General features: G+C 40.6%; 1 protein-coding gene across 3 annotated transcripts in view; it reads left to right on the top strand.

The window, feature by feature from the left end:
- lrp2a (low density lipoprotein receptor-related protein 2a) overlaps positions 1–25,940 on the top strand; it is a 346,919-nt gene that overhangs the window by 42,964 nt on the left and 278,015 nt on the right. For all 3 annotated transcript variants that reach the window (XM_072579538.1, XM_072579537.1, XM_072579536.1), the window contains exons 2-3: positions 19,266–19,373; positions 21,767–21,889. In XM_072579538.1, the coding sequence (XP_072435639.1) occupies positions 19,266–19,373; positions 21,767–21,889 (231 nt within the window). The remainder of the gene's footprint in view (positions 1–19,265; positions 19,374–21,766; positions 21,890–25,940) is intronic.

Raw genomic sequence — 25,940 nt, 5'->3', positions numbered from 1 at the left:
GGTCTCTTTTATATCTTTCCCCTCTCACCCTAAACCTATGTCCTCTAGTTCTGGACTCCCTCAACCCAGGGAAAAGATTTTGTCTATTTATCCTATCTATGCCTCTCATGATTTTAAACCCCTGTCAGGTCACCCCCTCAGCCACCAATGCTCCAAGTAAAATAGCCCCAGCCTATTTCGCCTTTCCCTATAGCACAAATCCTCCAACCCTGGCAAACCTTTTTCTGAACCCTTTCAAGTTTCACAACATCCTTCTGATAGGAAGGAGACCAGAATTGCACGCAATATTCTGGAAGTGGCTTAACTACAGCCGCAACATGACCTCTCAACTCCTGTACCCAATACTCTGACCAATAAAGGAAAGCATCTGTTTCTGTGCTGTACATCTCTCTGACTCTGTGTCTTTATACCGAGTGCCATCTTCACTATCCTATCTACCTGTGACTCCACTTTCAAGGAGCTATGAACTTGCACTCCAAGGTCTCTTTGTTCAGCAACACACCCTCAGATCTTACCATCAAGTGTATAAGACCTGCTAAGACTTGCTTTCCCAAAATGCAGCACCTTGCATTTATCTAAATTAAACTCTATTTGCTACTCCTCAGCCCATTGGCCCATTTGATCAAGGTCCTGTTGTAATCTGAAGTAACCACCTTCGCTGTCCACTACACCTCTAATTTTGGTGTCATCTGCAAACTTACTCATTATACCTCTTATGCTCACATCCAAATCATTCATATGAGCGAACTATACAGTAAATAGAAAAGTCCTGGGGTAAATTGACATACAGAGAGATCTGGGTGTTTAAGTCCATTGTTTCCTGAAGGTGGCAATGCAGGTCAGTAAAGTGGTCAAGAAGGCATGGGGCATTCTTTCCTTCATTGGACAGGGTATTGAGTACAAGAGTTGGCAGGTCATGTTACTGTTTTATAGCACTTTGGTTTGGCCACATTTGGAATACTTCATACAGTTCTGGTCAACACATTACCAAAAGGATGTGAATGCTTTGGACAGGGTGCAGAGGAGGTTGCCTGGTATGGAGGGTGCTAGTTATGAAGACAGGTTGAATAGAAAATGATTATTTTTCATTAGAAAGATGGAGGTTGAAGGGGGAGCTGATTGAGGTCTACAAAATCTTGAGAGGTATAGACAGGGTGGATAGCAAGAATCTTTTTCCCAGAGTGTGGAACTCAGTTACTAGGGGTTATGAGTTCAAAGTGAGAGGGGAAAGGGTTAGGGGAGATATGCATGGAAAGTTCTTTACACAGAGGTGGGTGAGAATCTAGAATGCATTGCCAGCGGAGGTGGTAGAGGCAGGAACAATAGAGTCATTTGAGATGTATCTGGACAGAAACATGAATGGGCAGGGGACAAAGGAATACAGATCAATAGAAAATAGGCAGCAGGTTTAGATAGAGGACCTGGATTTGTGCAGGCTTGGAGGGCTGAAGGACCTATTTCAGTGCTGTAATTTTCTTTGTTCTTTTTTCTTTCTTACATAAATGACAAAAAGTGGTGGGCCCTGCACCAGTCCTTGTGGCACTCCACTGGTCACAGGTTTCAGTCTGAAAAACAACACAGTTGTTCACCATTGTGGTTGAAATCCATACATGCAGCAGAGTTCAGCTGCAGTTATAGATGAGGAAGGGGAACCTCAAAGGTATCATGGAGCTTTGGCGTCTTGATCTGTTACTGGGAGGCACCTCCAGGTAGTTAGTGCACTCCCAATTCAAGTTGACCTTTGCTAATTGATCTTACTTGTCTACTAAATGATCTTAAGCTGTTCACTGCCCCATTGGCCACCTGACTTTGTTCTGGAAAAGTGATTGAATGATTTAGGATGGTACCAAAAAACTGGCATACTGGCTGTCAGCCAATATTCTGTGGCCACCAAGCTATGTTCTTGCCTGTATATTGGGTCAAAATCTTGCATCTAATCTTTTTTTAAAAAAATGTTTCAATCTAGGTTAGAAGTTCGGCACAACATCGTGGGCCGAAGGGCCTGTTCTGTGCTGTATTGTTCTATGTTCTAATCATCTACATTGGCATACAAGCTGCATGAAGTGTAAAAATCACAGAAATTGAAAGCCCTGGGGTATATGTACACAGTGAAATTCTGCCAGCAATGGGTTGCTGATTGGTTTGTGGAGTTGTGACCATTTGGAGGGACAAAACCCATTAGTCTGATAACAACTGTCTGGCTGGCTCCTGAATAGCTGAAGAACCTGTGCATGATACAGACAGAATCCTCATTACTGCTGCAAGAAGTAGATGGTGTGTCTCTCTTTCTAGTAAAAGACGCAAAGTCTGAAGAAAGCCAGTTTATTTTTCTTCACCAGTTGCTGTATGCTCTGACTTTTAATCAGCTGTGCCTCCTGTGAAAAAAAGCCTTGGGGGAAAAAGTAGTTTGAAGAATAAAAAGTGTTAACAATCAAAAGGATCATCTCAGTGAACTTTGTAGACTTGAGCCATTGAGCTTCTTCCACAGTTTTTCTTTTCTTTACCAAAACACAAAGTTTTTTTTGACTGTTTATATGTGTGTGCATGGGTTTTTGTTTAGGGGATGTGTTGAGTGTTTTAACTCATTGAGTTATATCTTAACAAATCATAGTTATTTACCTTGAATCAAATCTATTTGTAATAAATAATAGTTCTTGTTAAGTACAAAAGCCTGGTCGGCGTTTTCTAGAAGAAAGTGAGGACTGCAGATGCTGGAGATCAAGTCGAGAGTGTGATGCTGGAAAAGCACAGCAGGTCATGCAGCACCTGGCCATCTTCCTTCCCACCTATCTGCCCTACCCTCTTATCGCAAATACCCCCCTGCTACATGCATCCACCTATCACATTCCCAGCTACCTTCCCCCAGCCCCACCCTCATATTTATCTCTCAGCCCCCTTCTCCCTCTACATTCCTGATGAAAGACTTCTACCCAAAATGTTGATTCTCCTGCTCCTTGGATGCTGCCTGACCTGCTGTTTTGCTTGGGTGTATCTGGCATGTAAATTGAGGACTTTGATAACATGTTTAACTTTGTAATGAATCCAATAGTGGGGCCTATTTTCCAGTGCAATACCCAGTGAGGTGTGATGGGGAAATAGCAGAGAAGTGCAGTTAAGGATTATCAAGTCAACCATAATTTAATTGATTGGTGGAGTCGATTGGATGAGCCATATAGCCTATTTGTTTTATCGTCTTTTATGTTGAATTATATATGAGAAATTTGAATCCTAATCAAAATAATTAATCAGTAAATTATACTTTAGTCAGACTACATTTTAAGAACTGTGTCCAATTGCGGATACTGAAGTGAAAGATAATTTTAACATTTGGAGAAGTAAATAAAATGACTGATGTTCGATTAAAGATCTGAGTTGAAGCTACCTTACAGAAACTTCAGTTTTTCAATTCTAAGATGGAATATTAGGATTTTATAGAAACTTAAACAGAAATTGCTGGAAAAGCTCAGCAAGTCTGACAACACCTGTGGACAGAAACCAGAGTTAATGTTTCAGGTCGCGTGGTCCTTCCTCAGGAAATTTCTGTTTTGTTTCTGATTTAGAGAAACCTGCTAGTCAAATAAAGGTAAATCTGGTAAAATACCTTAATTTATAAGATTAGGACCTGGCATTACAGGTTCAAACCAATTAAATGTATCCTTGGGACAGATCAGGAATTGTCAAACAAAATTAGTGATTTATGTAGTAGATCTCTGTATGGTCTTCTATAAATGAAAACTGCAAAGTAATCAAAGATCAAATTAGATTAGATTAGATTAGATTAGATTCTCTACAGTGTGGAAACAGGCCCTTCAGCCCAAGCCATCCACACCGACCCTCCGAAGAGTAATCCACCCAGACCCATTTCCCTCCGACTATGGGCAATTTAGCATGGCCAATTGACCTGACCTGCACATCTTTGAGGATACTGTAAGATGGACCTTTGGGACATTTTGGATGCCGGAACAACGATGTTCCATATAGCCTTCATGCAGACATGTTACTTCATTTTGTGATTCGATTAGTTCATTTGAATCTTTTGATCTGTTGAACATTTTTGTTTGATATCTTATTTATCCAAAAACATTAGCTAGTTTTGTGTTGTGACCATCTCATACTTGACTACACAAAGCAACTTTATTAGTCTTTAACTTGCAGAGAATAAATTCTAAATGATTCTGACAATCTATGTTTTGAGTCACTTTTCATATGATAATAGTGAGGTGATTTTATAACCATTGTTCAGAAACTTGCAGGTCTTTGATTTATAGTTACATTTTTAAGTAGATAACAGTGACTTAAATTTTCTACTTACCCAAGTCTTGGCTCAAACCCTTGAATTTGTGTGACTTAAATCTTAAGGTGAAGCACCTCAAAAGTTTCATGTGGTTAAGATAGAATTTCAGTTTAATCTACCCTTAATAGAACTTGTTGGATTAAGAAGTACTTGTTATGTTGTGAAGTGTATTAAATAACTTCATTAAAGATGTTGCTTGAGTTTCTGTAAATGATTTTGGTGCAGTTGGTCACTTTGTACAGTAGAAGCATGTACGGTTAAAATTTGGATCTCAATTTAGACAGACTAGAAGTCATTTCAAGAAGATTAAGGTTTTAATTGAATGAAACCAAATAGTTCTGATGAAAATGGCGCTCACATGATATGAAGGCTGGATGACTTGCAAAAATGTCTTTGTTAGGTCAGTAAAAATGAAATGTGAGATTTATTGGAGGCCAGCAGTATGAATTCTGTTTTCTCAACACTAGTTGATTTAAATGTTATTTTTATTATTTTAATTTAAGCACATAATATATCCATTACTATATTACTAAAGTTTTATGAATAAATATGTTGTGACGATTAATATGATATAAACAAGTAAAATGATAATGAGACTTACCAAATGCAATTAATAAGCAAATGCTTTGACCACTGATTTAAATTTATTTATCAAAAATAATGCTGAGCATTTACATTTGTTTGCAAAGTAATTATTGAAACTAGAAAGGTACTTCATATTTTTTACAAATCTAAGAATACTGATTACACATTTAATATGGAATTGGTTAAATTGCATGCCAAACTGAACAAACTGATTTATTTTCTCTTATATATGCAACATGGTAGCCATGTCACTAATGTTAAGTAGTGTGCTTGGTTGAGAATGTAACTTATTACATCTAAAATTTTATATTTTCAGACAAAGGTACTCTTGTTCATTGTAGAAATTAATAGAGAAGTGAGGAATGAGATGACCTCTGCATCCTCACTCTCCATGAGAGTAGTACTGGCTTATTGGAGGGAGGTGAATGTTGTTCCTCTGTTCAAGAAAGGGAATAGGGAAATCTCTGGGAATTATGCCTGTGGTAAATAAGGTACTGGAAAGGATTCTGAGAGATAGGATTTATGACTATTTGGAAAAACATAGTTAGATTAAAGGTAGTCTTGGCAGTGTGGAGGAACAGCAATATCTTAGGGTCCATGTACATAGATCCCTCAAAGTTGCCACCCAAGTTGATAGGGTTGTTAAGAAGGCGTATGGTGTTTTGGTTTTCATTAACAGGGGATTGAGTTTAAAGAGCCACAAGGTTTTGCTACATTTCTATAAAACCCTGGTTAGACCACACTTGGAATATTGTGTCCACTTCTGGTCACCTCATTATAGGAAGGATGTAGATGCTTTAAAGATGGTGCAGAGGAGATTTACCAGGATGCTGCCTGGATTGCAGGGCTTGTCTTATGATGAGAGGTTGAGTAAGCTAGGGTTTTTCACACTGGAGAGAAGGAAGAGAGGTGACTTGATAAAGGTTTACAAGGCAATGAGAGTCATAGAGTAGATAGTCAGAGACTTTTCCACAGGGCAGAAATGGCTGTCCCGAGTAGTTTTTTAAGTAGATTGAAGGAAGGTATAGGGGATATGTCAGAGGTAGGTTCTTTATGCAGAGTGGTGGGTGCATGGAATGCACTGCCAGCAGTGGTAGTAGAGTCACAGACATTAGGGACAGTTAAGTAACTGATGCACAAGCACCTGGACAGGCAGTAATTTGAGGAGTTTGAATGTTAGGTTGATCTTGGATTAAGATAAATGCTGGGCACAACATCGTGGGCCAAAGGGCCTGTACTGTGCTGTACTGTTCAATGTTCTGTGTTCAGTGCAGTACAATCTAATTGTTGACTTTGTAATTCCAAATTGAGTGAAATGTGACATAAGTTTGTGATGATCTGCTGTAAATTTCCAGAAAATGTAATTTAAATATACAACAGAGAAAATAATATGGTAACAGAGACCACAGAGATAGGGCAGTCAATTTCCCACAGCATTTACAATGATTAAACCAGCCCACACTTATTAAGAAAAATCTGAAGAGCTGCCTCAGGAAAACCAACAGGTTACTGCAGCTCATTTGCTTTATTCAGATGATGCATGATGAGGCAAGTGTATTGAGCAAAAACAAGTCTAAACTAATTTATCTTCCAATGCTAATTATTTCTACAGCACATGAAAAAAACATCAGTGCTTAACACCTTGCAAATAAGGCAAACTAAATCTAAATATATTTAATGAGTTATTATTTTTCAGTTTATGATTATTTTCAGTTTAAGTTTGCAAACTGCATTCCAAATATTTTATTACCTACCTAAACTAATGCAAAGGAAGGAAATTGCTTTGTTCCCTTAATGCACCTTGAATTGATTGCTGCATATAGCCATTACAATGTAGGAAAACAAGAATAAAAATACATATCTTGTAAAATTATTCTAATTTTTAAAAAACTAAAGCTTTGACTAATTGGAATGAGTTGTATTTTTGTTTTAGAGATGAACTTCTTTTCCATTTAAGAAGTAACTTTCAACTCAAAAAGTATTTAATGGGCCAAATCTTCTGGCCTCTGGAACTTCAGAGACTAGACATATGGCCAAATATATTCACCTGAACCCTGAGAAAGTCCTGACACATGGGACGCCTGGGGAGTTTCAACCTCAGATGGGCTATACCCCTATTCCCTGGGACTCTCAGAGAATTGTTCTGTCTCTGACGTAGTTATAGACTGCAAATAGTTCTGTAGTGCTTAAGTGAGTAATTATTCAAGAAATGTACGATTATACTGAGTGTAACATCTGGATAATTTACAACTGATCATTTTGAAACCCAAACCCACAACCTGACCTGTCCTGCAGCCATATCTCCCCTCAACAGCTTCCAGATCCTAACTATTCCCGACTACTATGTAACAGCACGGTGGCTTAGTGGTTAGCACTGTTGCCAGGATCCCAGGTTCAATTCCAGCCTTGGGCAACTGTCTCTGTGGAGTTTGCATATTCTTCCCTGTGTCTGTGTGGGTTTCCTCCCACAGTCCAGAGGTGTGCACGTTGGGTGAATTGGCCATGCAAAATTGCCCGTAGTGTTAGGTATAGGGGAATGGGTCTAAGTGGGTTGCTCTTCGGAGGGTTGGTGTGGACTTGTTGGGCCAAACGGCCTGTCTCCATGCTGTAGGAAATCTAATCTAATCTATTCCATTGACCCAATTAACTTGAACTGACCTGTCCAGTCTACTAACCCCATTGGCCCCTGCCAATCAAATTAGCTTTTTGATGTATCCCCAATGAGCCTCTCGACCCAAACCAGTTTACCCTCCTTGAGCCATCATGGCCATCTGACTAGCTTCCAATCTGACTAAACTCATAAACTCCCCCTGATTAGATGCCCTCCAACCTAGTGACCATCTGATTACCTCCTTAACCTGACCACCTGTCAAACCATCTGAATAGCCCTCTGATATGATCTGATTATCCCTGATTCCCCAAGCAGTCTACTGCATTACTTGGATATACATTCCCATGATGGATGCCCCACCTCACCCACTTGTCTTAAATAGTTACTCATCTCACTCACTTAACCCACTTCACACACTTATGCAATTCACCCACTCACCCATTCATTAACATACACCTTTGACTCACCACCATTCATACTTGGGCCTCTAATTGCTGCATGGTAGATTTATTGCTGTGGAAAGGAATTGTGTCCCCAACTCCACACTGCTGCAATGAAGTTCCTGTTTGGTGCTGTTCAGCATGTTGTATAAGCCAGGATCTGAAGATCGCTGTGGAAATGTGAATCAGAACTAAATCTGGGAAGTTTCAATAATTTTCATGCTGTTTCTGGAAACATCCAGGCTGTTAAGTATTCTAGCCCACGGGCGGCAGTGGCTCAGCGGTTAGGGAAAGCACAGCAGGTCAGGCAGCATCTAAGGAGCAGGAAGATCAACGTTTTGGGCAAAAGCCCTTCATCAGGAATGCCCAAAATGTTGATTCTCCTGTTTCTCAGATGCTACCTGACCTGCTGTGCTTTTCCAGGCCCATACTCTCAACTCTGATCTTCAGCATCTGCAGTCCTCACTTTCTCCTGGCTCAGTAGTTAGCACTGCTGCCTCACAGCACCAGGGACCTGAGTTTGATTCCCACCTCTGAAGACTGTCTGTGGAGTTTGCACGTTCTCCCTGTGTCTGTTTACGTTTCCTCCGGGTGCTCCAGTTTTCTCCTGCAACGAAGTGCAGGCTTGGTGAATTGGCCAAGCTAACTTGCCCGTTGTGTTCAAGGATGTGGAGGTGTATTAGTCAGGGGTAAATATAGGATAATAGGGTAGGGGAATGGGTATGGGTGGGTTACTCTTTGGAGGGTCGGTGTGGACTTATTGGGCCAAATGGCCTGTTTCACACTGTAGGGATTCTATGAACGGAGATGGAATATACTTCTTCCTAGTGCAACACAAACCATGGCAAGATAGGTGAGAATGTGCAGTAAGAGTGAAAAAGTTAAATGTTGGCATTAAGGAAATGTCTTTTCAACATTCTCTTAGAGCAGTAAATGGTTAGAAGCTCACCTTGCAACAATGACTACTTTAATTCCATGCATTTGTGCCTGAGTAAAGTCCTAACTTGCCTTATTTATATTCCTCTTCCAATTCTCCTCCTTTCCTTTCCTTGGAAACCAGATGGCACAAATTACTGACATGTAAATCAGAGTGAGCACCTGGCAGCTGCAGCTCACCAAATGCTTGTCCCACTGTCATTTTTTCTTCATACCTATATCCCAGCATGCTCCATGTGTCCAATCCTCCTCAACACTTTCTCTATGCAAGTCAGCATTGACAAACGACCAGCTTCAGCAGACCTGCTGTCAGACCAATTCACACACCACTTCAACCCTTCATTGCTTTGCTTTATGAGTTCAGGGGCCTCTTTGGATTTGCATGTTTGTTTCAGATCAAGCCCAAGAGACGAGAAATACCTAGCTGAAATCAGCTTCCAGAATGGATCAACTGGTTTGGACTTTGTTTAACGAACATCCTATTGATAATACAGCAAGAAGATGCAGCTTTGCGCAAAGGGCCATATGGACCTAGATAACTTTCTAATCCTTGACCACTTGTTTTGCTGAATAAGTGTTTCATTATTCATTTGACTGTACATTTGGTTTCATAGGTGATTCCACATTAAAGTTTCTGCACATTATGAACGTAGGCGAAAAAGTATCAGTCAATGGGACCATGCACTAGCACCACTTTTAAAACCTCTGTTAGGATGTCATATCCAATGTTGTGCAGTGAAGTCTGCCATGTCAGGCAGCAAGTGGAAGGAATTTCCTTTTGACCTGTCCATTATCACAAACGTTTTTAATACTTCAGAGTGCGTGTAGACGGCGAAGTTAAATCATCTAGGATGGTGTTGAACTTGTGATGTAAAGCATTTTGGTCTGCACAATGAGCTAAGAGAGTAAAGAATTAGTTGCCCATTGTATATCTATCTTCCTGTCTTAAATGGTAATGCATTTCTCGAAAAATGATACGGAAAATGGACTTTTAACTGTATCATTGCGTGGAATGATCACTGATTCCATACTCTCACTGCCCTTGTGAGAGGAAGCGTGGATTGATAATGCTGGCCAGGCCCTAGCACAATCCTTGTGCATTTAGCCTGAGTCTTGTCTGCATCAAAGTGCAATACCTTGGCTCAGTCATCAACATCACGGTTCAAGGCCCCCTGACAGATGAGGCTATCTGCAGACAAGGAGTTGGTTCTTTTAAGATGAGGATGATCAGCCATTATAACGTTTTTCATCCTCAGGATGTCTGAAGAGGCTGGAAAAAAATGCGGGACACCACAGCGAATCAGGCAGCTTCTGTGTAAAGGGAACAAGCTAATGTTTTGAGTCTAGATGACTCTTCATCAGAACTAAAGTGGTGTGGAGGGGGCATCATTTATGCAATTGTGAGAGGAGGGGAATTAAGTGCTGGGGGAGAAAAGATATTGGTTAAGTGATCGGAATGTGAGAAAGGCAGAACAATGGTGTGTCTATCTGCCAGACTGGAAAGAACAGACAGTTCCACTGGGGTGGGGGCAGTGGGGGGGAGGGTGGCACAGAATGTAACAAGCAACACTAAAAGAAAAGGAAATAATGGTTTCACAATTTGAAGGTGTAGAGCTCAATATTCAGCTCAGGTGAAGACAGGGGGGCCTGGAATGAAGTTCATTGTCCCTCTCTCACTTCGGCACTAATGCTAAACACCTATGGTTAGAAAGATGGTGTGCAGGTCTGTGCATAAATCGGGCAGATGGTGAATGTGCTAGATCTGGCACTGGCTGGTGGTCACCAGCCTATCCTTGGAGATAGCCAGACTTTCAAGTGTCAGAGCCGGAACTGTACTGATAATGTTGGTGAATTCTTCCATCCTTTGAGCAAGCTTACTGACTGCCTCTAACAAGGCAGCCTGATGTTCCTGCGTTTTTCTCTGCAGTTGGTCAAATAATTAATGTCTGAGAACGGGGGTGGGGGGCGGGGGGGTGGGGTGGTGGTGTCATCTGTCTGCTACTGCGCAGGCGCTTTGTATTCAGAAGTCCTCTGAATGAGAGGGACCTAAGATGCTTCTTCCTCAACCAGCAGCAGGGCGTGTCAATGATGTGCTCACAAGACTGAGCTCCTGAATCTTACCTAGATTGTGTTCTCGCCAAGGAGCATAGGTGAAAGCCTTGCCTGTGTATATGGGGGTTTCACTGGCATTTGTCTCAGTGGAAGAGGTGGAACTGAGTTATTCCAGTGCTGGCCCTTTAGTGCTGGGTGCTGCACATGCCTACATAAGAAGAAATGAGAGGAAATTAGTTGTTGATGAGGGATAACAAAAGATTGTACAGATTAAGATTGAATTAATACTGGTGGTAATGGGAGAACAGTACACCACAATGCAGCCTGTTGTGGTTTTCTGTTCCAAGGCGAGCAGTCAAGCTCTTCCCTGGCCAAATCCAGAACAATCACTTTGTGGGAAATGAAGAATCTGATGTATTACATTCTGCTGCCATTCTTGGACTTCTCGGCTCATTTCCCTGTAATGAGGCAGAGTGGAGAATTGAATATGATGGCAGCACAGTCAATGGTGATGCATGAGCAGGAGAGATAATGAATTGTCTCCAGTGAATGAGTAGGAAGTGCAGAATCTGAAAGGGTTAGTAGTTGAGAGGATGAGCTTTGGGAAAGCAGTTGAGTGGGCATAAGGCAGATAATTCATTGAGAGTTATAGTTTATGAATCTTGCTGAGTTGCAAGTGCAGTGCCAGAATTGGAGAATGGTGGGTGTAAGATAGCAGAAAGAAGATGGCACTTCCTTGACCATTTCCTGCACTGATGGGCATGCTGCCTCAATTGGGAATCCAGGCAGTGATTTGTATCCAGCCTAGCTGTGTTTGTGACGTGGCCTCCCGTGGTTGTCAGTTGGAAAAGAGACTGCTTTCTGTTTGGCACACAGCCCCTCAACATTTCCTGTCCATGATGTGGGGAATGGGCTTTTCTTTCTTAGGTTATTAGATTTCCTACAGTGTGGAAACAGGCCCTTCGGCCCAACAAGTCCACACTGACCCTCAGAAGAGTAACCCACTCAGACCTATTTCTCTTTGACTAATGCACCTAACACTATAGGCAATTTAGCATGGCCAATTCACCTGACCTGCACATCTTTGGACTGTGGGAGGAAACTGGAGCACCCGGAGGAAGCCCACGCAGACATGAGGAGAATGTGCAAACTCCACACAGACAGTTGCCCGAGGCTGGATTCGAACCTGGTACATTGGTGCTATGAGGTAGCAGTGCTAACCACTGAGCCACCGTGCCGCCCCGTTATGTCATGAATGTTAAGGCCCAAGTACTATGGCATAAGAGGTCAGTCCTGGCTTTCAGCATCTGAAATCATATGTGGTTGGGCTTTAAATATGGCACCAGAGGCATGAAGGTCTGAAGGTGCAAGCAAAAGCAAGCACATCCATCTGTCTTGCCAAGTGATTACGTGGCACACTGGAAGCCATGAATTTAACTTATCAACACATTTTGATTGCAAATGGAAAAATTCTGTCCAAGTGTTATAGACACAAAGACACTGATTTCCTTCCAAGGTGAGATCTGCAATGGTAAGAGAAATTCTGGCTGCAGACTCTGACCTTTAAAATTGCCTGCCCATACTTCTGAGTTTTGGTCTGAGGACCAGGCTGAATTGGAAGTTCCCAGGGACCGAAGGTGAGCCTCAGAACTGGCTGTTCATGAGGTTGTCTGGGCAGAAACCTGCATCAGAACTGGTCAAAATTTAAAAGAGAGAGCTAAACATAAAACATCCCTTCTGATCACTCCTGCTTGACCCCATACACTTCCAGTGCCCCTCTGCCCATGCTCATGGTCTCTCATGCATCTTATCCCACCCTCTGCATATTTAACCATCCTCATTGTCCTTTAAATCTCATATGCTACCCTTTGCTCGTCTACCCATACCCCATAGCTCCTTGTACATCCAGTGCCACTTTCCCCCGTAATCTTCATGGCCTTTTATAGCCTCTATGCAACGTATGTCAACTCAAACCCGCTCTCTACCACTGTCCCTCTTCATGACAATGGAATCTCAACAGGCATCCTGACAGTATCTATTGATGATATGATTGGAATAAAATACTCTGACAACAAAACCCAGACTCAATATATTGAAATTCCTTCAACTAATCCTTTGCAAAAAGAGGTATTTAACTGCTTAATGCTTAGCTTCTTAATTTATGATGCAAACAAATACTTCTATTCCTCAAGCAATTGGAACTGTTCATCTTATAAATATCCTATTGTGAAAATGCTAGTTTGGGAAATTGATCATGCAGAAGAAATCCTACAGTGATTTGATGTGAAGGGGCACTGCACTTTCTTTCAAAATCCACTTGCTTTATTTGACAGTTCCTTGACAACTTTGCTAGTCCCAGTGAGTTTATATGGTTTTCTCATAAAAGCATGCCTTTTCACAATTCCAAATGTTGCCTTACTATCAAGGATGTTTCATACCAAATCCAAAAGGTGTCTTACGTCTCCAAAGGGGAGAAATCCAAAAATTGTCAGAGCAACTTTCCTGCTTGTTAAAATGAGAATTTTCAGGATACTGCAGAGACTTCTGACATCAGGAATATGTTCGTTCGGAACTTTAAGAAAAAATACTAACTAATTACACAGGATTTAAAGACCTGCTGATGCTAAAAGATGCAATACAGTAAGATCAGGAAGTTCCAGCAGTTGTTGAAAGGAAAAGGTTAGGGAGAATGGCTGAATTTTGTTCATAAATGAGGCCATGGACTTTGAGTATTTTTGAGTAATACAGCACAGAAAGAGACCCTTCGGCCCAAACTGGCCCATGCTCACCATGGTGCCCACTCAGCTATTTCCAATTGCCTGCATTTGGTCCATATCCTTCTGAACCTTTCCCATCCATGTACCTAACCAAACATTTTTTTACACAAGCTTTTAACACAAGTTAAGCGGAGGAAGGAGATTTTATTTGGAACTCCTTCATGACGCTCAGTGTAGAAAACAGTCTCAGCAATGTAGCAGGAGGTTCTCATTGCCAATGCCATTACCTTGCTCAGCAGTGCAATTCAGATTAAAAAAAAGTTTAATAATCTTACCAAGACTGCCAAGAAAAGAGGAGCCAGCTGCTTCTGCCAATATACACTGGACAAAATATTCTTGGAGGTTTGCCTGACTTCTCTTAGATTCAAATTCTCTACGTTGAAGTGTTTTAAATGCTTACCATCAATATCTAAGGGGTACTGCAGATTCCCTTACAACTGCAAGTTTTCATTGCAAGTAATTCTTTGATATTTTCACCTTTCTTAAGGAGTGATAACATGTTTGGTTTATGCTTAATGAATCAACTCCATTTTAATCTACATGCTGACATTTGGATTGGACTGGACCTCAATGTAATTTGGAGTCAACTTTCATTACTGTGCATTTCTTTCAAAAATTATGCGAGGCCATAGGTTTGATCTCCAGACAGAAATCAGGTGTCATGAATTCTACCTAACATTGTGATTCTGCCTCCTTTATGATGGTGTTTGTGTTATATGTGTCAGGAAGGCTGGTTTGTGATGGAGATGGGTCTAGATTAGAGTGGTACTGGAAATGCACAGCAGGTCAGGCAGCATTCGAGGAGCAGAAAAATCGATGTTTCAGGTAAAAACCCTTCATCAGGAATAGAGGCAGAGTGCCTGCAGAATGGAGAGATAAATGAGAGGGGTGTTTAGTGGGGAGAAGGTAGCATAGTGTACAATAGGTGAATGGGGGTGGGAATGAAGGTGATATGTCAGAAAGGAGGGTGGAGTGGATAGGTGAAAAGGAAGATAGGCAGGTAGGACAGGTCATGAGGGCAGTGCTGAGCTGGAAGGTTGGAGCTGGGGTGGGGTGGGGGAAGGGAAAATGAGGAAACTGGTGAAACCCATATTGATGCCATGGGGTTGAAGTGTTCCAAGGTGGAAGATGAGGCTTTCTTCCTCCAGGCATTGCGTGGTTGGGGGAGCGGCGGTGGAGGAGGCCCAGGACCTGCATGTCCTCAGCAGAGTGGGAGGAGGAGTTGAAATGTTGGACCACAAAGCGTTGGGGTTGATCGGTGCGGGTGTCCCGGAGATGTTCCCTAAATTGCTCTGCTAAGACGCGTCCAGTCTCCCCAATATAGAGGAGACCCGCATTGGGAGCAACGGATACAAAAAATGATATTGGTGGATGCACAGGTAAAACTTTGATGGATGTGGAAGGCTCCTTTTGGGGCTTTGGATGGAGGTGAGGGAGGAGGTGTGAGCGCAGGTTTTGCAATTCCTGCAGTGGCAGAGGAGGGTGTCAGGAAGGGAGGGTGGGTTGTTGGGGGACGTGGACCTGACCAGGTAGTCACTGAGGGAACGGTCTTTACGGAAAGCGGAAATGGGTGAGGAGGGAAATATATCCCTGGTGGTGCGGTCGGATGATATGGTTTATGTGAAGATTGGTAGGGTGGAAGGTGAGCACCAGGGGGGTTCTGTCCTTGTTATGGTTGGAGGGGTGGGGTTTCAGGGCGGAGGGGCAGGATGTGGACGAGATGCTTTGGAGGGTATCTTTAATTGCGGTCTCTAAAGAAGGAGGCCATCTGGTGTGTTCTGTGGCGGAGGATTATCTCAGACTACAACAGGATCTTGACCAGATGGGCCCATGGGCTGAGAAGTGGCAGTTTAATTCAGATAAATGTGAGGTGCTGCATTTTGGGAAAGCAAATCTTAGCCAGACTTAAACACTTAAAGGTAAGATCCAAGGGAGTGTTGCTCATCAAAGAGACCTTGGAGTGCAGGTTCATAGCTCCTTGAAAGTGGAGTCGCAGATAGATAGGATAGTGAAGAAGGTGTTTGGTATGCTTTTCTTTATTGGTCAGAGTATTGAGTACAGGAATTGGGAGGTCATGTTGTGGCTGTACTGCAATTTGCATTGTTTTCTTATATTGGTATTTGTTATATTTTCAATAACTTTATATTTTTATAAAGTCAAAAAAGTTATTTTTTGCTAATAAATATATTTACAAAATATAAGGGAACCAAGACTGTGATCTAATTAATGCCTTATACTGTGTTAGGCTTCCCTATTTGTCATCACCATTCCCTTTGAAAGAAAGGCCAACGGTCCTTTTGGAGTCATAGAGTCATAGAGATATACAGCATGGAACAGACTCTTTGGTCCAACTCATCCATGCTGACCAGATATCCCAAACTGATCTAGTTCCATTTGACAGCGTTTTGACCATATCCCTTTGAACCCTTCCTATTCGTGTATCCATCCCGATGCCTTTTAAATATTGTAATTTTGTACCAGCCTCCACCACTTCCTCTGTCAGCTCATTGCATACACTCACCACTGTCTGTGTGAAAAAGATGCCCCTTGGATCCCTTTTAAATCATTCCCCTCTCACTTTAAACCTATGCCCTCTAGTTCTGGACTCCCCTACCCTGAATAAAATACCTGGGCTATTCGCCCTATCCAGCCCCTCATGATTTTATAAACCTCTATATCGTCCCTCCTCAGCCTCTGGGAAAATAGCCCCAGCCTATTCAACCTCTCCCTACAGCTCAAACCCTCCAACTCTGGCAACATCCTTGTAAATCTTTTCTGAATGCTTTCAAGTTTCACAAGATCTTTCCTCTAGAAAGGTGACCAGAATTATACTCAGTGGCCTAACCATTGTTCTATACAGACGCAATATGAACTCCCAACTCATATACTCAATGCACTGACCAATAAAGGCAAGTGTATCAAATGCCTTCTTCACTACCTGTCTACCTGTGATTCCAAGGAACTATGAACCTGCACCCCAAGGTCTCTTTGTTCGGCAACATTCCCCAGGACCTTACCATTAAGTATATAAGTCCTGTCCTGATTTGCCTTTCCAAAATGTAGCACCTCACATTCATCTAAATCTAAATTCCATCTGCCACTACTTGGCCCATTGAACCATCTGATCAATGTCCCATTATACTTTAAGGTAACCATCTTTGCTGTCCACTAAACCACCAATTTTGGTGTCATCTGCAAACTTACCAATGGTACTTTCTATATTTGCATCCAAATCACACTTATAAATGATAAAGGACCCAGCACCAATTCCTACTGCAAACTGCTGGTCACCAGCTTCCAATCTGAAATGCAACCCTCTACCATCACCCTCTGTCTCCCACCTTTGAGTCAATTTTGTATCCAAATGGCCAGCTCTTCTTGTATTCCATGCTAACCTTGCTAACCAGTTTGCCATACAGAACCTTGTTGAACACCTTGCTGAAGTCCATATAGATAATGTCCACTGTCTGCTTCCATCAAACTTCATCACTTCTTCAAAAAGCTCAATCAAGTTAGTGAGACACAATTTCCCATGCACAAAGCAATGCTAACTATCCCTCATCAGTCCTTGCCTTTCCAAATATGTTTAAATCCTTTCCTACTGCTTGCTGAACTTCAATGCTAGCCTTTCCTGCTTCATACATCTTTAATTTTTGCCACTGATATTGAGGGGAATTGGTTTAGCTCAGTTGGCTGGGTTGTTGATTTTTGGAGGAGTATGATCAATTCCCATCACCGGTTTGAGATTACCATGAAGAACTCTCCTTCTCAACCTCTTCTCTTGTCTGAGGTCTGATGACCATCAGGTTAAATCACCACCAGTTGCTCCTCTCTCTCTCATGAGAGAGCAGCCCCTACGGTCTGATAAGACTATGGTGACACAACATTGGTATTGATATAATTGCTGTTGAGGATTTGTATCACCAAGTGGAGAATGCTATCTTCATGTTTCACCAGCCTTTATGAGCAGGTATAAATCACCATTTGTGACATCTTCACTGGATAAATTTACTTCTTTTTGTTGCTCAGTAATGTAGAACTAGCACCCAGTAGAAGTGTTGCATGAATTTTCTCTAAATGTGGGTATTACGTTGGCAAGCCTACAAGCCCTCGTGCAGTAACACACGAATAGCTGAGCCTGCGGTAGATACATCACGTCATTAAGATCCACTAGACAAGCATCACCTCAGTTCCAGATGCTCACCTCCACAAATTCTTGCCAGTCAGCATAATACAGCAATGCAATACAATACACCACACGAACAGGCCCTTTGGCCCACCAATTCCTAATGCGCCGATTCCTAGTCCTTATTTACACCCACTGTTTAATATCCATATGCAATTTTGATCCCTCTGTTTGCCTCACATACATGTGTTTTTAAAGATACGGTTTAAATGTTGCTAATGTTCCTGCTTCCACCACCTCTACTGGCAGTACGATCAAGGCACCTATCACCCTTTGTGTGAAAACCTTTCTCCGCATTTCTCCACTAAACCTTCCACTTCTCATCTTGAACCTGTGCCCGCTTGTAGTTGACCTTTCCACTCTGGGAAAAAAGCCTCTGACTATCCACCCTATCTATACCTCTCATAATTTTGTAGATCTCTATCAGGTTTTCCCTCAGCCTCTGTCTTTCCAGTGAAAACAATCTGAATTTATCCAACCTCGCCTCATAACTAAAACCCTCCAGACCAGGCAACATCCTAATAAATCTTCCATGTACCCTCTCCAGAGCATCCACATCCTTCTGGCAGTGTGATGAACAGAACTGCATGCAATATTCCAAATATAACCTAACTAAAATTTTAGGCAGCTGTAACATAAATTGCCGACTGTTATATTCAATGCCCTGGCTAATGAAGGCAGGTGTGGTGTATGCCTTCTTGACCACCTTATCCACCTGTCTTGCCCCTTTCAGGGCTCTGTGGACCTGTATGCCTAGATTCCTCTGTATTTTGATATTCCTAAAAGTTCCAACATTTAGTGTACAATTCACACCTGAATTTGATCTTCCAAAATGCAAAATCTCGCATTTGTCCGGATTAAATTACATTTTAAACACATTGTAATTTCTCTGCCTAAATCTGCAATCTATCTATATCCTTTGACTGTCTGTTTCTCTATCTGCAACTCTACCAATTTTAATTCATCCACTTAATAATCAGACCACCTGCATTTCCTCCAGATCATTTATATATATTAGTGACAACAAAGGTCCCAGCACTGACCTCTGCTGAGCATCACTAGTTCCTGATCTCCACTCTGAAAAGCACCCTTCCACTGCTACTCAGTCTTCTATGACTAAGCCAGTTTTGTATCCATCTAGCCAGCATGTGTTTTTTACATAAGAACACTAACCAAATCTAAAGCACTAATTCATTTTGCGTTATTTGCTGATGTAATACTATGCCACGACAGCCCCATGCAATCCCTATTAAACAATAAGACTGATGTAAATCAGTGAACACTACTAAAAATAAATACTTGCAACACACATTGCAGGTATGCACTACCTAAATTATAAAAAAGGGCAAGTGCAATTTTCTAATCTCTTGATCTTGGATTACAGATTGTAGAGCAGACCAGTTTCGCTGTCAAAATGGCCAGTGTGTTTCTGGAACCTGGAGATGCGATGGCATTGGTGACTGTAGTGATGATTCTGATGAATTGGAGTGCCGTAAGTTACTGGGATCTGATCATTCCTAGTGATTATATATATTAATCACATTTTCATTGTGACAGTGATCTCCAATTGACACTCACTTAACAGCTTTAAATTAATACAGAAGGCACAAATATTCGGAATTACCTTACTGAACATGTTATCCCCCCTTTATTCAGTAATCATTAATCTCTTTTAATAACTAACAATATATTGAATAGTTTAATTTTTAAATATATTTCTATGGAAGTAATTTTCAATGAGGTGTTCGAATATTTTTGAATTACACCATATGTCCTTTAGGGAAGAAAGTTTGTTATCCTCAATGTGACTGGCACTTAATTGTCCTCGGAAATGCCCGAACTCTTCACACAGTTTCATGGTAATAAAGGATTGGCAACAAATGCTGAAACCCAGATCACAGGAAAGAATAAAAGAATTGCATCTGGGAAGTAATTTGTTGCCTGAATTCTTTTCTGAGACAACACTCCATAATAAAACAGTCTCACATCAAATGTTCTACCTTAGTTTGTTGTGAATAATATAATAGAAAGTGTGTAGCCCTCCTTCAGTGTGCTCTTGCTGCAACTCTGACCATGGTTTGATGAAGTGTCCACAGATTGACTATGACTCTGTCTTTCCTGGGCCCTTGTTTTATTGGCATTTTCTCCAGAATCCCTATATTACCCCTGCTGGGCCAGCAGTGTACAATTAAATATTATTGGGCAGGGGCCCCCAAGCCAAAGGTTCCTTTGGATCCACCCTGATGTATAGATGTAGGTTGACTGATACAGTAAGAAAGCAGGGTGTAATTGCCTGACAGTTGATAGATGTTACAACAGGTTGGGTGTACAGAAACAACGAGGCACTGATTTTTTCTTTTCGTTATTGGGTGTGTAGAATTCCAGGCTTTTCAATCTGACCTTTAAAGATAGCTACCCATATTCAGTCCTGGAGCAGGTGATCGAGCCTCATCCTCCTATTACATGTTTATAAGTAAAATAAAATTCATGACTGGAATGGTCCTGCTCTCCTTTTTGAGCTAAAGTACAATGAGCAACAATTTTCCTTTTCATACATCAACGAAGTTGACAATATTTATTTGCATTTTCTACGGTGATATTTATTAAGGTGTTTGAAAGACAACAGATGAGAAATTCATTCCTAATTTTATGTACGTGCTGTGTCATTCAGCGAAGCTTGTGGGATTCCAATTAGGAAGGGACCCATATTGGTACCTGATTGAGATTGGGTAAGTTAATGCAGATCACAGATGTATTCCTGCTCTTTAAAGGCTCAATTATTTATTGAATAGAATTTCTCATCCCCATTTTGAGTCTTCCAAGTCTCTACTTGGTTTGTTAATTGAGAATATGAAATGGAAATTAACAGCTCATTTTATAAAATTATTTACCCTTAAATTAGGTAGCTGATTATTTCTGAACCTCAGTTCTCAAAAACTATTGCTGCTTCTATTTCAACATTGTTTTAGTTTTGAATGTTGGGAAACTAGAATGTATTAATAGTTTTCACTTTTTAAAATAAGCCATAATTGTCCAGGTTAAGGAACTGATCAAATCTCGAGATCCAATGCTTTTTTAAAAACAATTTACTAACTCCCTAAACTTTTTAAGGTAGTTGCACAGTTGTCTCTCACCTGCAGTCATGGGCAAGATTTTCTTGGACAAAGACTCTAGCTGTTGTGGTTCTGTTCGCCGAGCTGGGAATTTGTGTTGCAGACGTTTCGTCCCCTGTCTAGGTGACATCCTCAGTGCTTGGGAGCCTCCTGTGAAGCGCTTCTGTGATCTTTCCTCCGGCATTTGTAATGGTTTGAATCTGCTGCTTCCAGTTGTGAGTTCCAGCTGTCCGTTGCAGTGGTTGGTATATTGGGTCCAGGTCGATGTGCTTATTGATTGAATCTGTGGATGAGTGCCATGCCTCTAGGAATTCCCTGGCTGTTCTCCTATTATAGGACAAGCTAAACAGAGAACAGCCAGGGAATTCCTAGGGGCATGGTACTCATCCACAGATTCAATCAATAAGCACATTGACCTGGACCCAATATACCAACCACTGCAACGGACAGCTGGAACTGACAAGCGGAAGCGGCAGATTCAAACCACTACAAATGCTGGAGGAAAGATCACAGAAGCACTTCACAGGAGGCTCCCAAGCACTGAGGATGTCACCTAGACAGGGGACGAAACGTCTGCAACACAAATTCCCAGCTCGGCTAACAGAACCACAACAACGAGCACCCGAGCTACAAATCTTCTCACAAACTTTGAAAGACTCTAGTTCCATAAATTTGAGACATTGGAGTACCCAGAGTTGTATGTATTATATTACTAATTTTAAAATTCCCTTTTATCTTTACTTTACTGATACTGTATTTATTTTGAATTCAGCTCCACCTACCTGTACAGCAGGACAGTTCCAGTGTGAGGGAGATGGGGAATGTATTTCTCAAAGTTGGGTCTGTGATGATGAAGAAGACTGTGATGATGGATCTGATGAGCGTCATCTATGTTGTAAGTCCAGGATTTTATTTAATATATTGTCGGTATAAATTTGGAATTCACCTTTTCTTTTCAGTTATTTTAAAAGTATCTACTTTGATCCACTTTCAACTCAGCCTGACAGAGATTATTCTCCTATGTATAGATTTCAATGCTGCTTTATAAAATGTATGTTATACCTGTTCTGGGATGTCACCATTGCCATGATCAGCCTTGTAATTCTTGAAATTCAAGGATTGAGGATGCCTTGCACAAGGAATGCCTAGTGCAAATTCTACTGTTATCTCCAAGACAATGCACCCATTGCTTTCAAGAACACCAAATATTTAACATAGTCATGGATACATTATTGAAGTGAGTGAAAGATTGGAACAGAGTCAGGCCATTTAGCTAATTAAATTTTATATAGATTTAACATAAATATTGAAACTGTCTCAAAGACACTTATAATGAATTCCAAAGAGAATTTATTGCTACTTGTTATTTAAGTCGCCTGCCTGAGCTTTGTGATATGTTTGTATAAATGCAAATGATACAGATGTAGAGTAGTTTAGGTTTATTATTTTTGTTTGGAAATATAGATTAAAAAAGCTTTGTTTGGATTTTAAACTACAAGAAAACTACAGAGAAAATAAATCTCCACTTTTAGTCCTGAATGATTGTTGAAATTTTGTTCATAATTAATTATCAGTCCTTATCATGACAGCTTGAGAATGTACACTGATCTGCCTGTTAAATGAATGCCAAGAATTTCCAAATAGTTCCATATTGCCTTCTTTCTTCAGTGTTTGACATTTTAGACCATGATGCAGAGGTTTGGGAATTGTGTCTAAGGCTGATATATTTGTCTATGAAGCAAAGTTAAGTAACAAGTTAGTTATAGTAGGAATTTGAGCACAGGGATTTTATGAAATTGAAGTGTAGCTTTCCACTTAAATTGGATTTACAAATACTTATTAATCTTCCAATAAAGTTATTGGTAGTCCATTTATTCATGTAATTTGAATTATTGCTATACAAACCTATTCCTGTGACAAAACAGTCTAACAGTTGCATCTAACTGATAATTTCTTTCCAGTAACCAATTGGTCATTTCAGGCATTTTATAAGTTAAGATGATTCACTTTGTGCAATAGCTCCTGACAATTAAGTTATCGCTGTTTATAAATTTTGGTTTGGAACTGTAATCGTGAGCTAAGAGGTGACCTTTGCACTGTAAGTAACCACTTGTTTAAAAAGAGAACAAACTGTTTCTTGTGAGCCCAGGCCTGCAAGTTAATTGCAGGTTGGTTGGCGATCAAAGAGCTCCATAGAGGTTTTGCATTTAAACAGACAGCAAATGTTTGACATTAATTAAAGTCAATACTTGGGAATTGGTGTCAGCAAGTCTGGAAGGGAACATGATGGTCAAGCAGAGGGAGGATCCAGAGCATTTGAACTATTTTGAATTGAGAATTTCTAAGAGAAGGAGCTTGACTGTTGATACTACAGCATGAAGATTTACAAGCTCCCTGCCTTTTCTCCTATTATCAGCTATTGGAAGTTCAGAGAATAGAAATTAAGTTATAAGTACTGTTGAAACTACCTCAGAGTAAACTGAAGAGGTGGCACTGATAGATGTTTTCAAATAATCAACCAAGTAAGCATCATACATGTTTGTGGAAAATGGCTTAAGTAATCTGTATCTTAGTTATTTTCTTTTTAAAAAATTATTCATTACAGGTCATTCTGCTATACCATGAGTTTCATCAATATGAATTTGTTATAACATGATTGACGAATTAGGGACACTGTTTCTAAAGTTTGAATTTTTACATTGTATTGGCTCTGGCTCTATTAGTTTAAATGGTGCTGCTATTAAGTGATTTTCTTACAATATAGGATTGCACGAGAATGGATCTATCATGTTATAGCAGAACTGACTGTACTGGTTATTATTTTAAATCAAATAAATCATTAACTTACTTTGTTATTTACTTTATTGGTAATAAATTATTAAGTCTTTTGTTTAAACTACAAATCTGGTGCCCGGAATCAATTATGCATGAAGTCACATCAACAATAGCAGGAATCACTTTCAGATTAATACTATCAATAATTTAGTTTGATCAGTTCAATAGCGTTTGTCAAAGGTCAAAAAAGAGAAGAAGCTACTTACATTACATTTTAAAAGAATACATTATTAACAGTGTTGGGCCCCAATTTTTATTCTTCAGTCATATGCACAGAGGCATAGGAAATTCTGGTTTTGTGAACCCAACCTTTAAAATGGCCACTCATACATACTATTTTGTCCAGAGAAGTGGGCTGGTTTTCAAATTAGATTGGGTAACCTAGAAAAGTAAAGCAGTTTATTAGTTCCCAAAGTTGGCTGGGCAGATATCGTGCCTGGGAACTCCAGCATGCTATTCAAAATTTAAAAGATAAAGATAAAAAATAAAACATTCTCCCAGTTCTCACTTGCTCACTATCTACATGCGCTATTCATGCTAACCTATAACTACCTGTGCTGCTGTACCATCCTACATGACCTCTCCACACCTGTGCTAGTCCATGCTCATTCATTCATCCACATGACCCTTGTTAAATTCCATGCCATGTTAACGTCTTCATTGCCCATGCTCTATATGTATCCAATCATTTCCAAGGCTGGTATAGCTGCTATGCCAACTCCGTTGAATCACTGTGTCTCTTAATCTCCATGTTGGCTCATCTAATATCTAAAATGGGCTTAACCCTACTTTGTCAAGATGCCTCTTGATTTGTCAGTATGTTTATGGTATCACTTTTGAAAAAGAGCACATTCATGCAAAAAAATCTAATACATTGAAATTGCTTTAACTAATCCCTTAGGAAAGCAAATTTTAGGGGCAATTAGGGAATGTCAGTAAATGTTGACTCTGTCAATAATGTCTACATCCTGTATGTGAATAAAACATTCACTAATTTGGGAACTAACTAAGTTTGCAATGGAAATTTTATAATGGCTTATGTGAAAAGGCACTCTGAAATATTTATTGCTTTTCTTTTTAAATGTGTTATTGGACAGTTCTCTTTTTTGCAGTTCCAATGAACTTAGGCTCTTCTTGAGCACAAGTATGCCTTTTCAGAATCCCAAAGAGTGCCTTATATCTACCAAGGGCTGCTTTACCTCCTCCAAGGTCTGTCGTGCTCCCACAAACCATATCCAAACCTTACTTCTCCAACAGGGGAGAAACATAAATAATTTCTCAAGCCCCCATCCTTCGCAATCGTTCATCTCACACACCCCCAATGCCCTAACCATGTGAATTCATGCAACCTCTTGTCCTGTACCCGTCATGATAACCTTACATGTTCTCCCATGCCATTGTATGCCCCTTTATCTCCAATGACAACTGAGTGCCTATTTCCAATCATCAGCCTTCTACCTTCACCTGCCTTGCCACCCGGAGTATCCACAAGTGCTCATGTACATAGGAGAAAAGCAATAGTTCTATTACTTAAAGTTTCATATTGTAGACCACACTCTTGACACTTGTTGACCTTCACAAGTTGGGCAGTTTGAAGGATTTTATGCATTTATTATAAAACAGTCTTCTCCATAGTTGGAGGTGCCAGTGTTGGCACCTTCATATTCAACAGTTTAAAAGGATAGCTGATACTCTTCCCATCTCCTGCCCTACTCCCAAGGTGTATTAGAACCATATCCGCAGAGGTGCTGAGCTCTCCAAAGGGGTACACTGACTATCCAAAAGAAATGCATTCAGGATGACCTGTCCTCACCTACTCTAATCTCCATACTCCAGGTTTCAGACACCAGGCACTCCAAAATATGGTGTAAACGGACCAGTTAAAAATTTAAGTGGCTAGCTACCTGTGGGAACTGTGCATGCATGCCTTCCCTCAATCCTTTCCCCACCCTAAGTGAGAAATGCAAGGTGTCAGGATAGAATATGGAGGAGGTGCTCGGTGGTGGTAATACTTTGGATTCCTACCTTACCAGCATTTTCGCAGTACAGAAACACCTTGTAAAGGCAAATATTAGAGCCTTGGTCTTTGTGATTGTATCAAGTCTAGTGGA

Source organism: Chiloscyllium punctatum, chromosome 10, assembly GCF_047496795.1.
Source record: "Chiloscyllium punctatum isolate Juve2018m chromosome 10, sChiPun1.3, whole genome shotgun sequence".
Lineage (NCBI taxonomy): Eukaryota > Metazoa > Chordata > Chondrichthyes > Orectolobiformes > Hemiscylliidae > Chiloscyllium > Chiloscyllium punctatum.
Note: the sequence above shows the minus strand (reverse complement) of the source record. Positions and strands in the feature narration are given on the sequence as shown.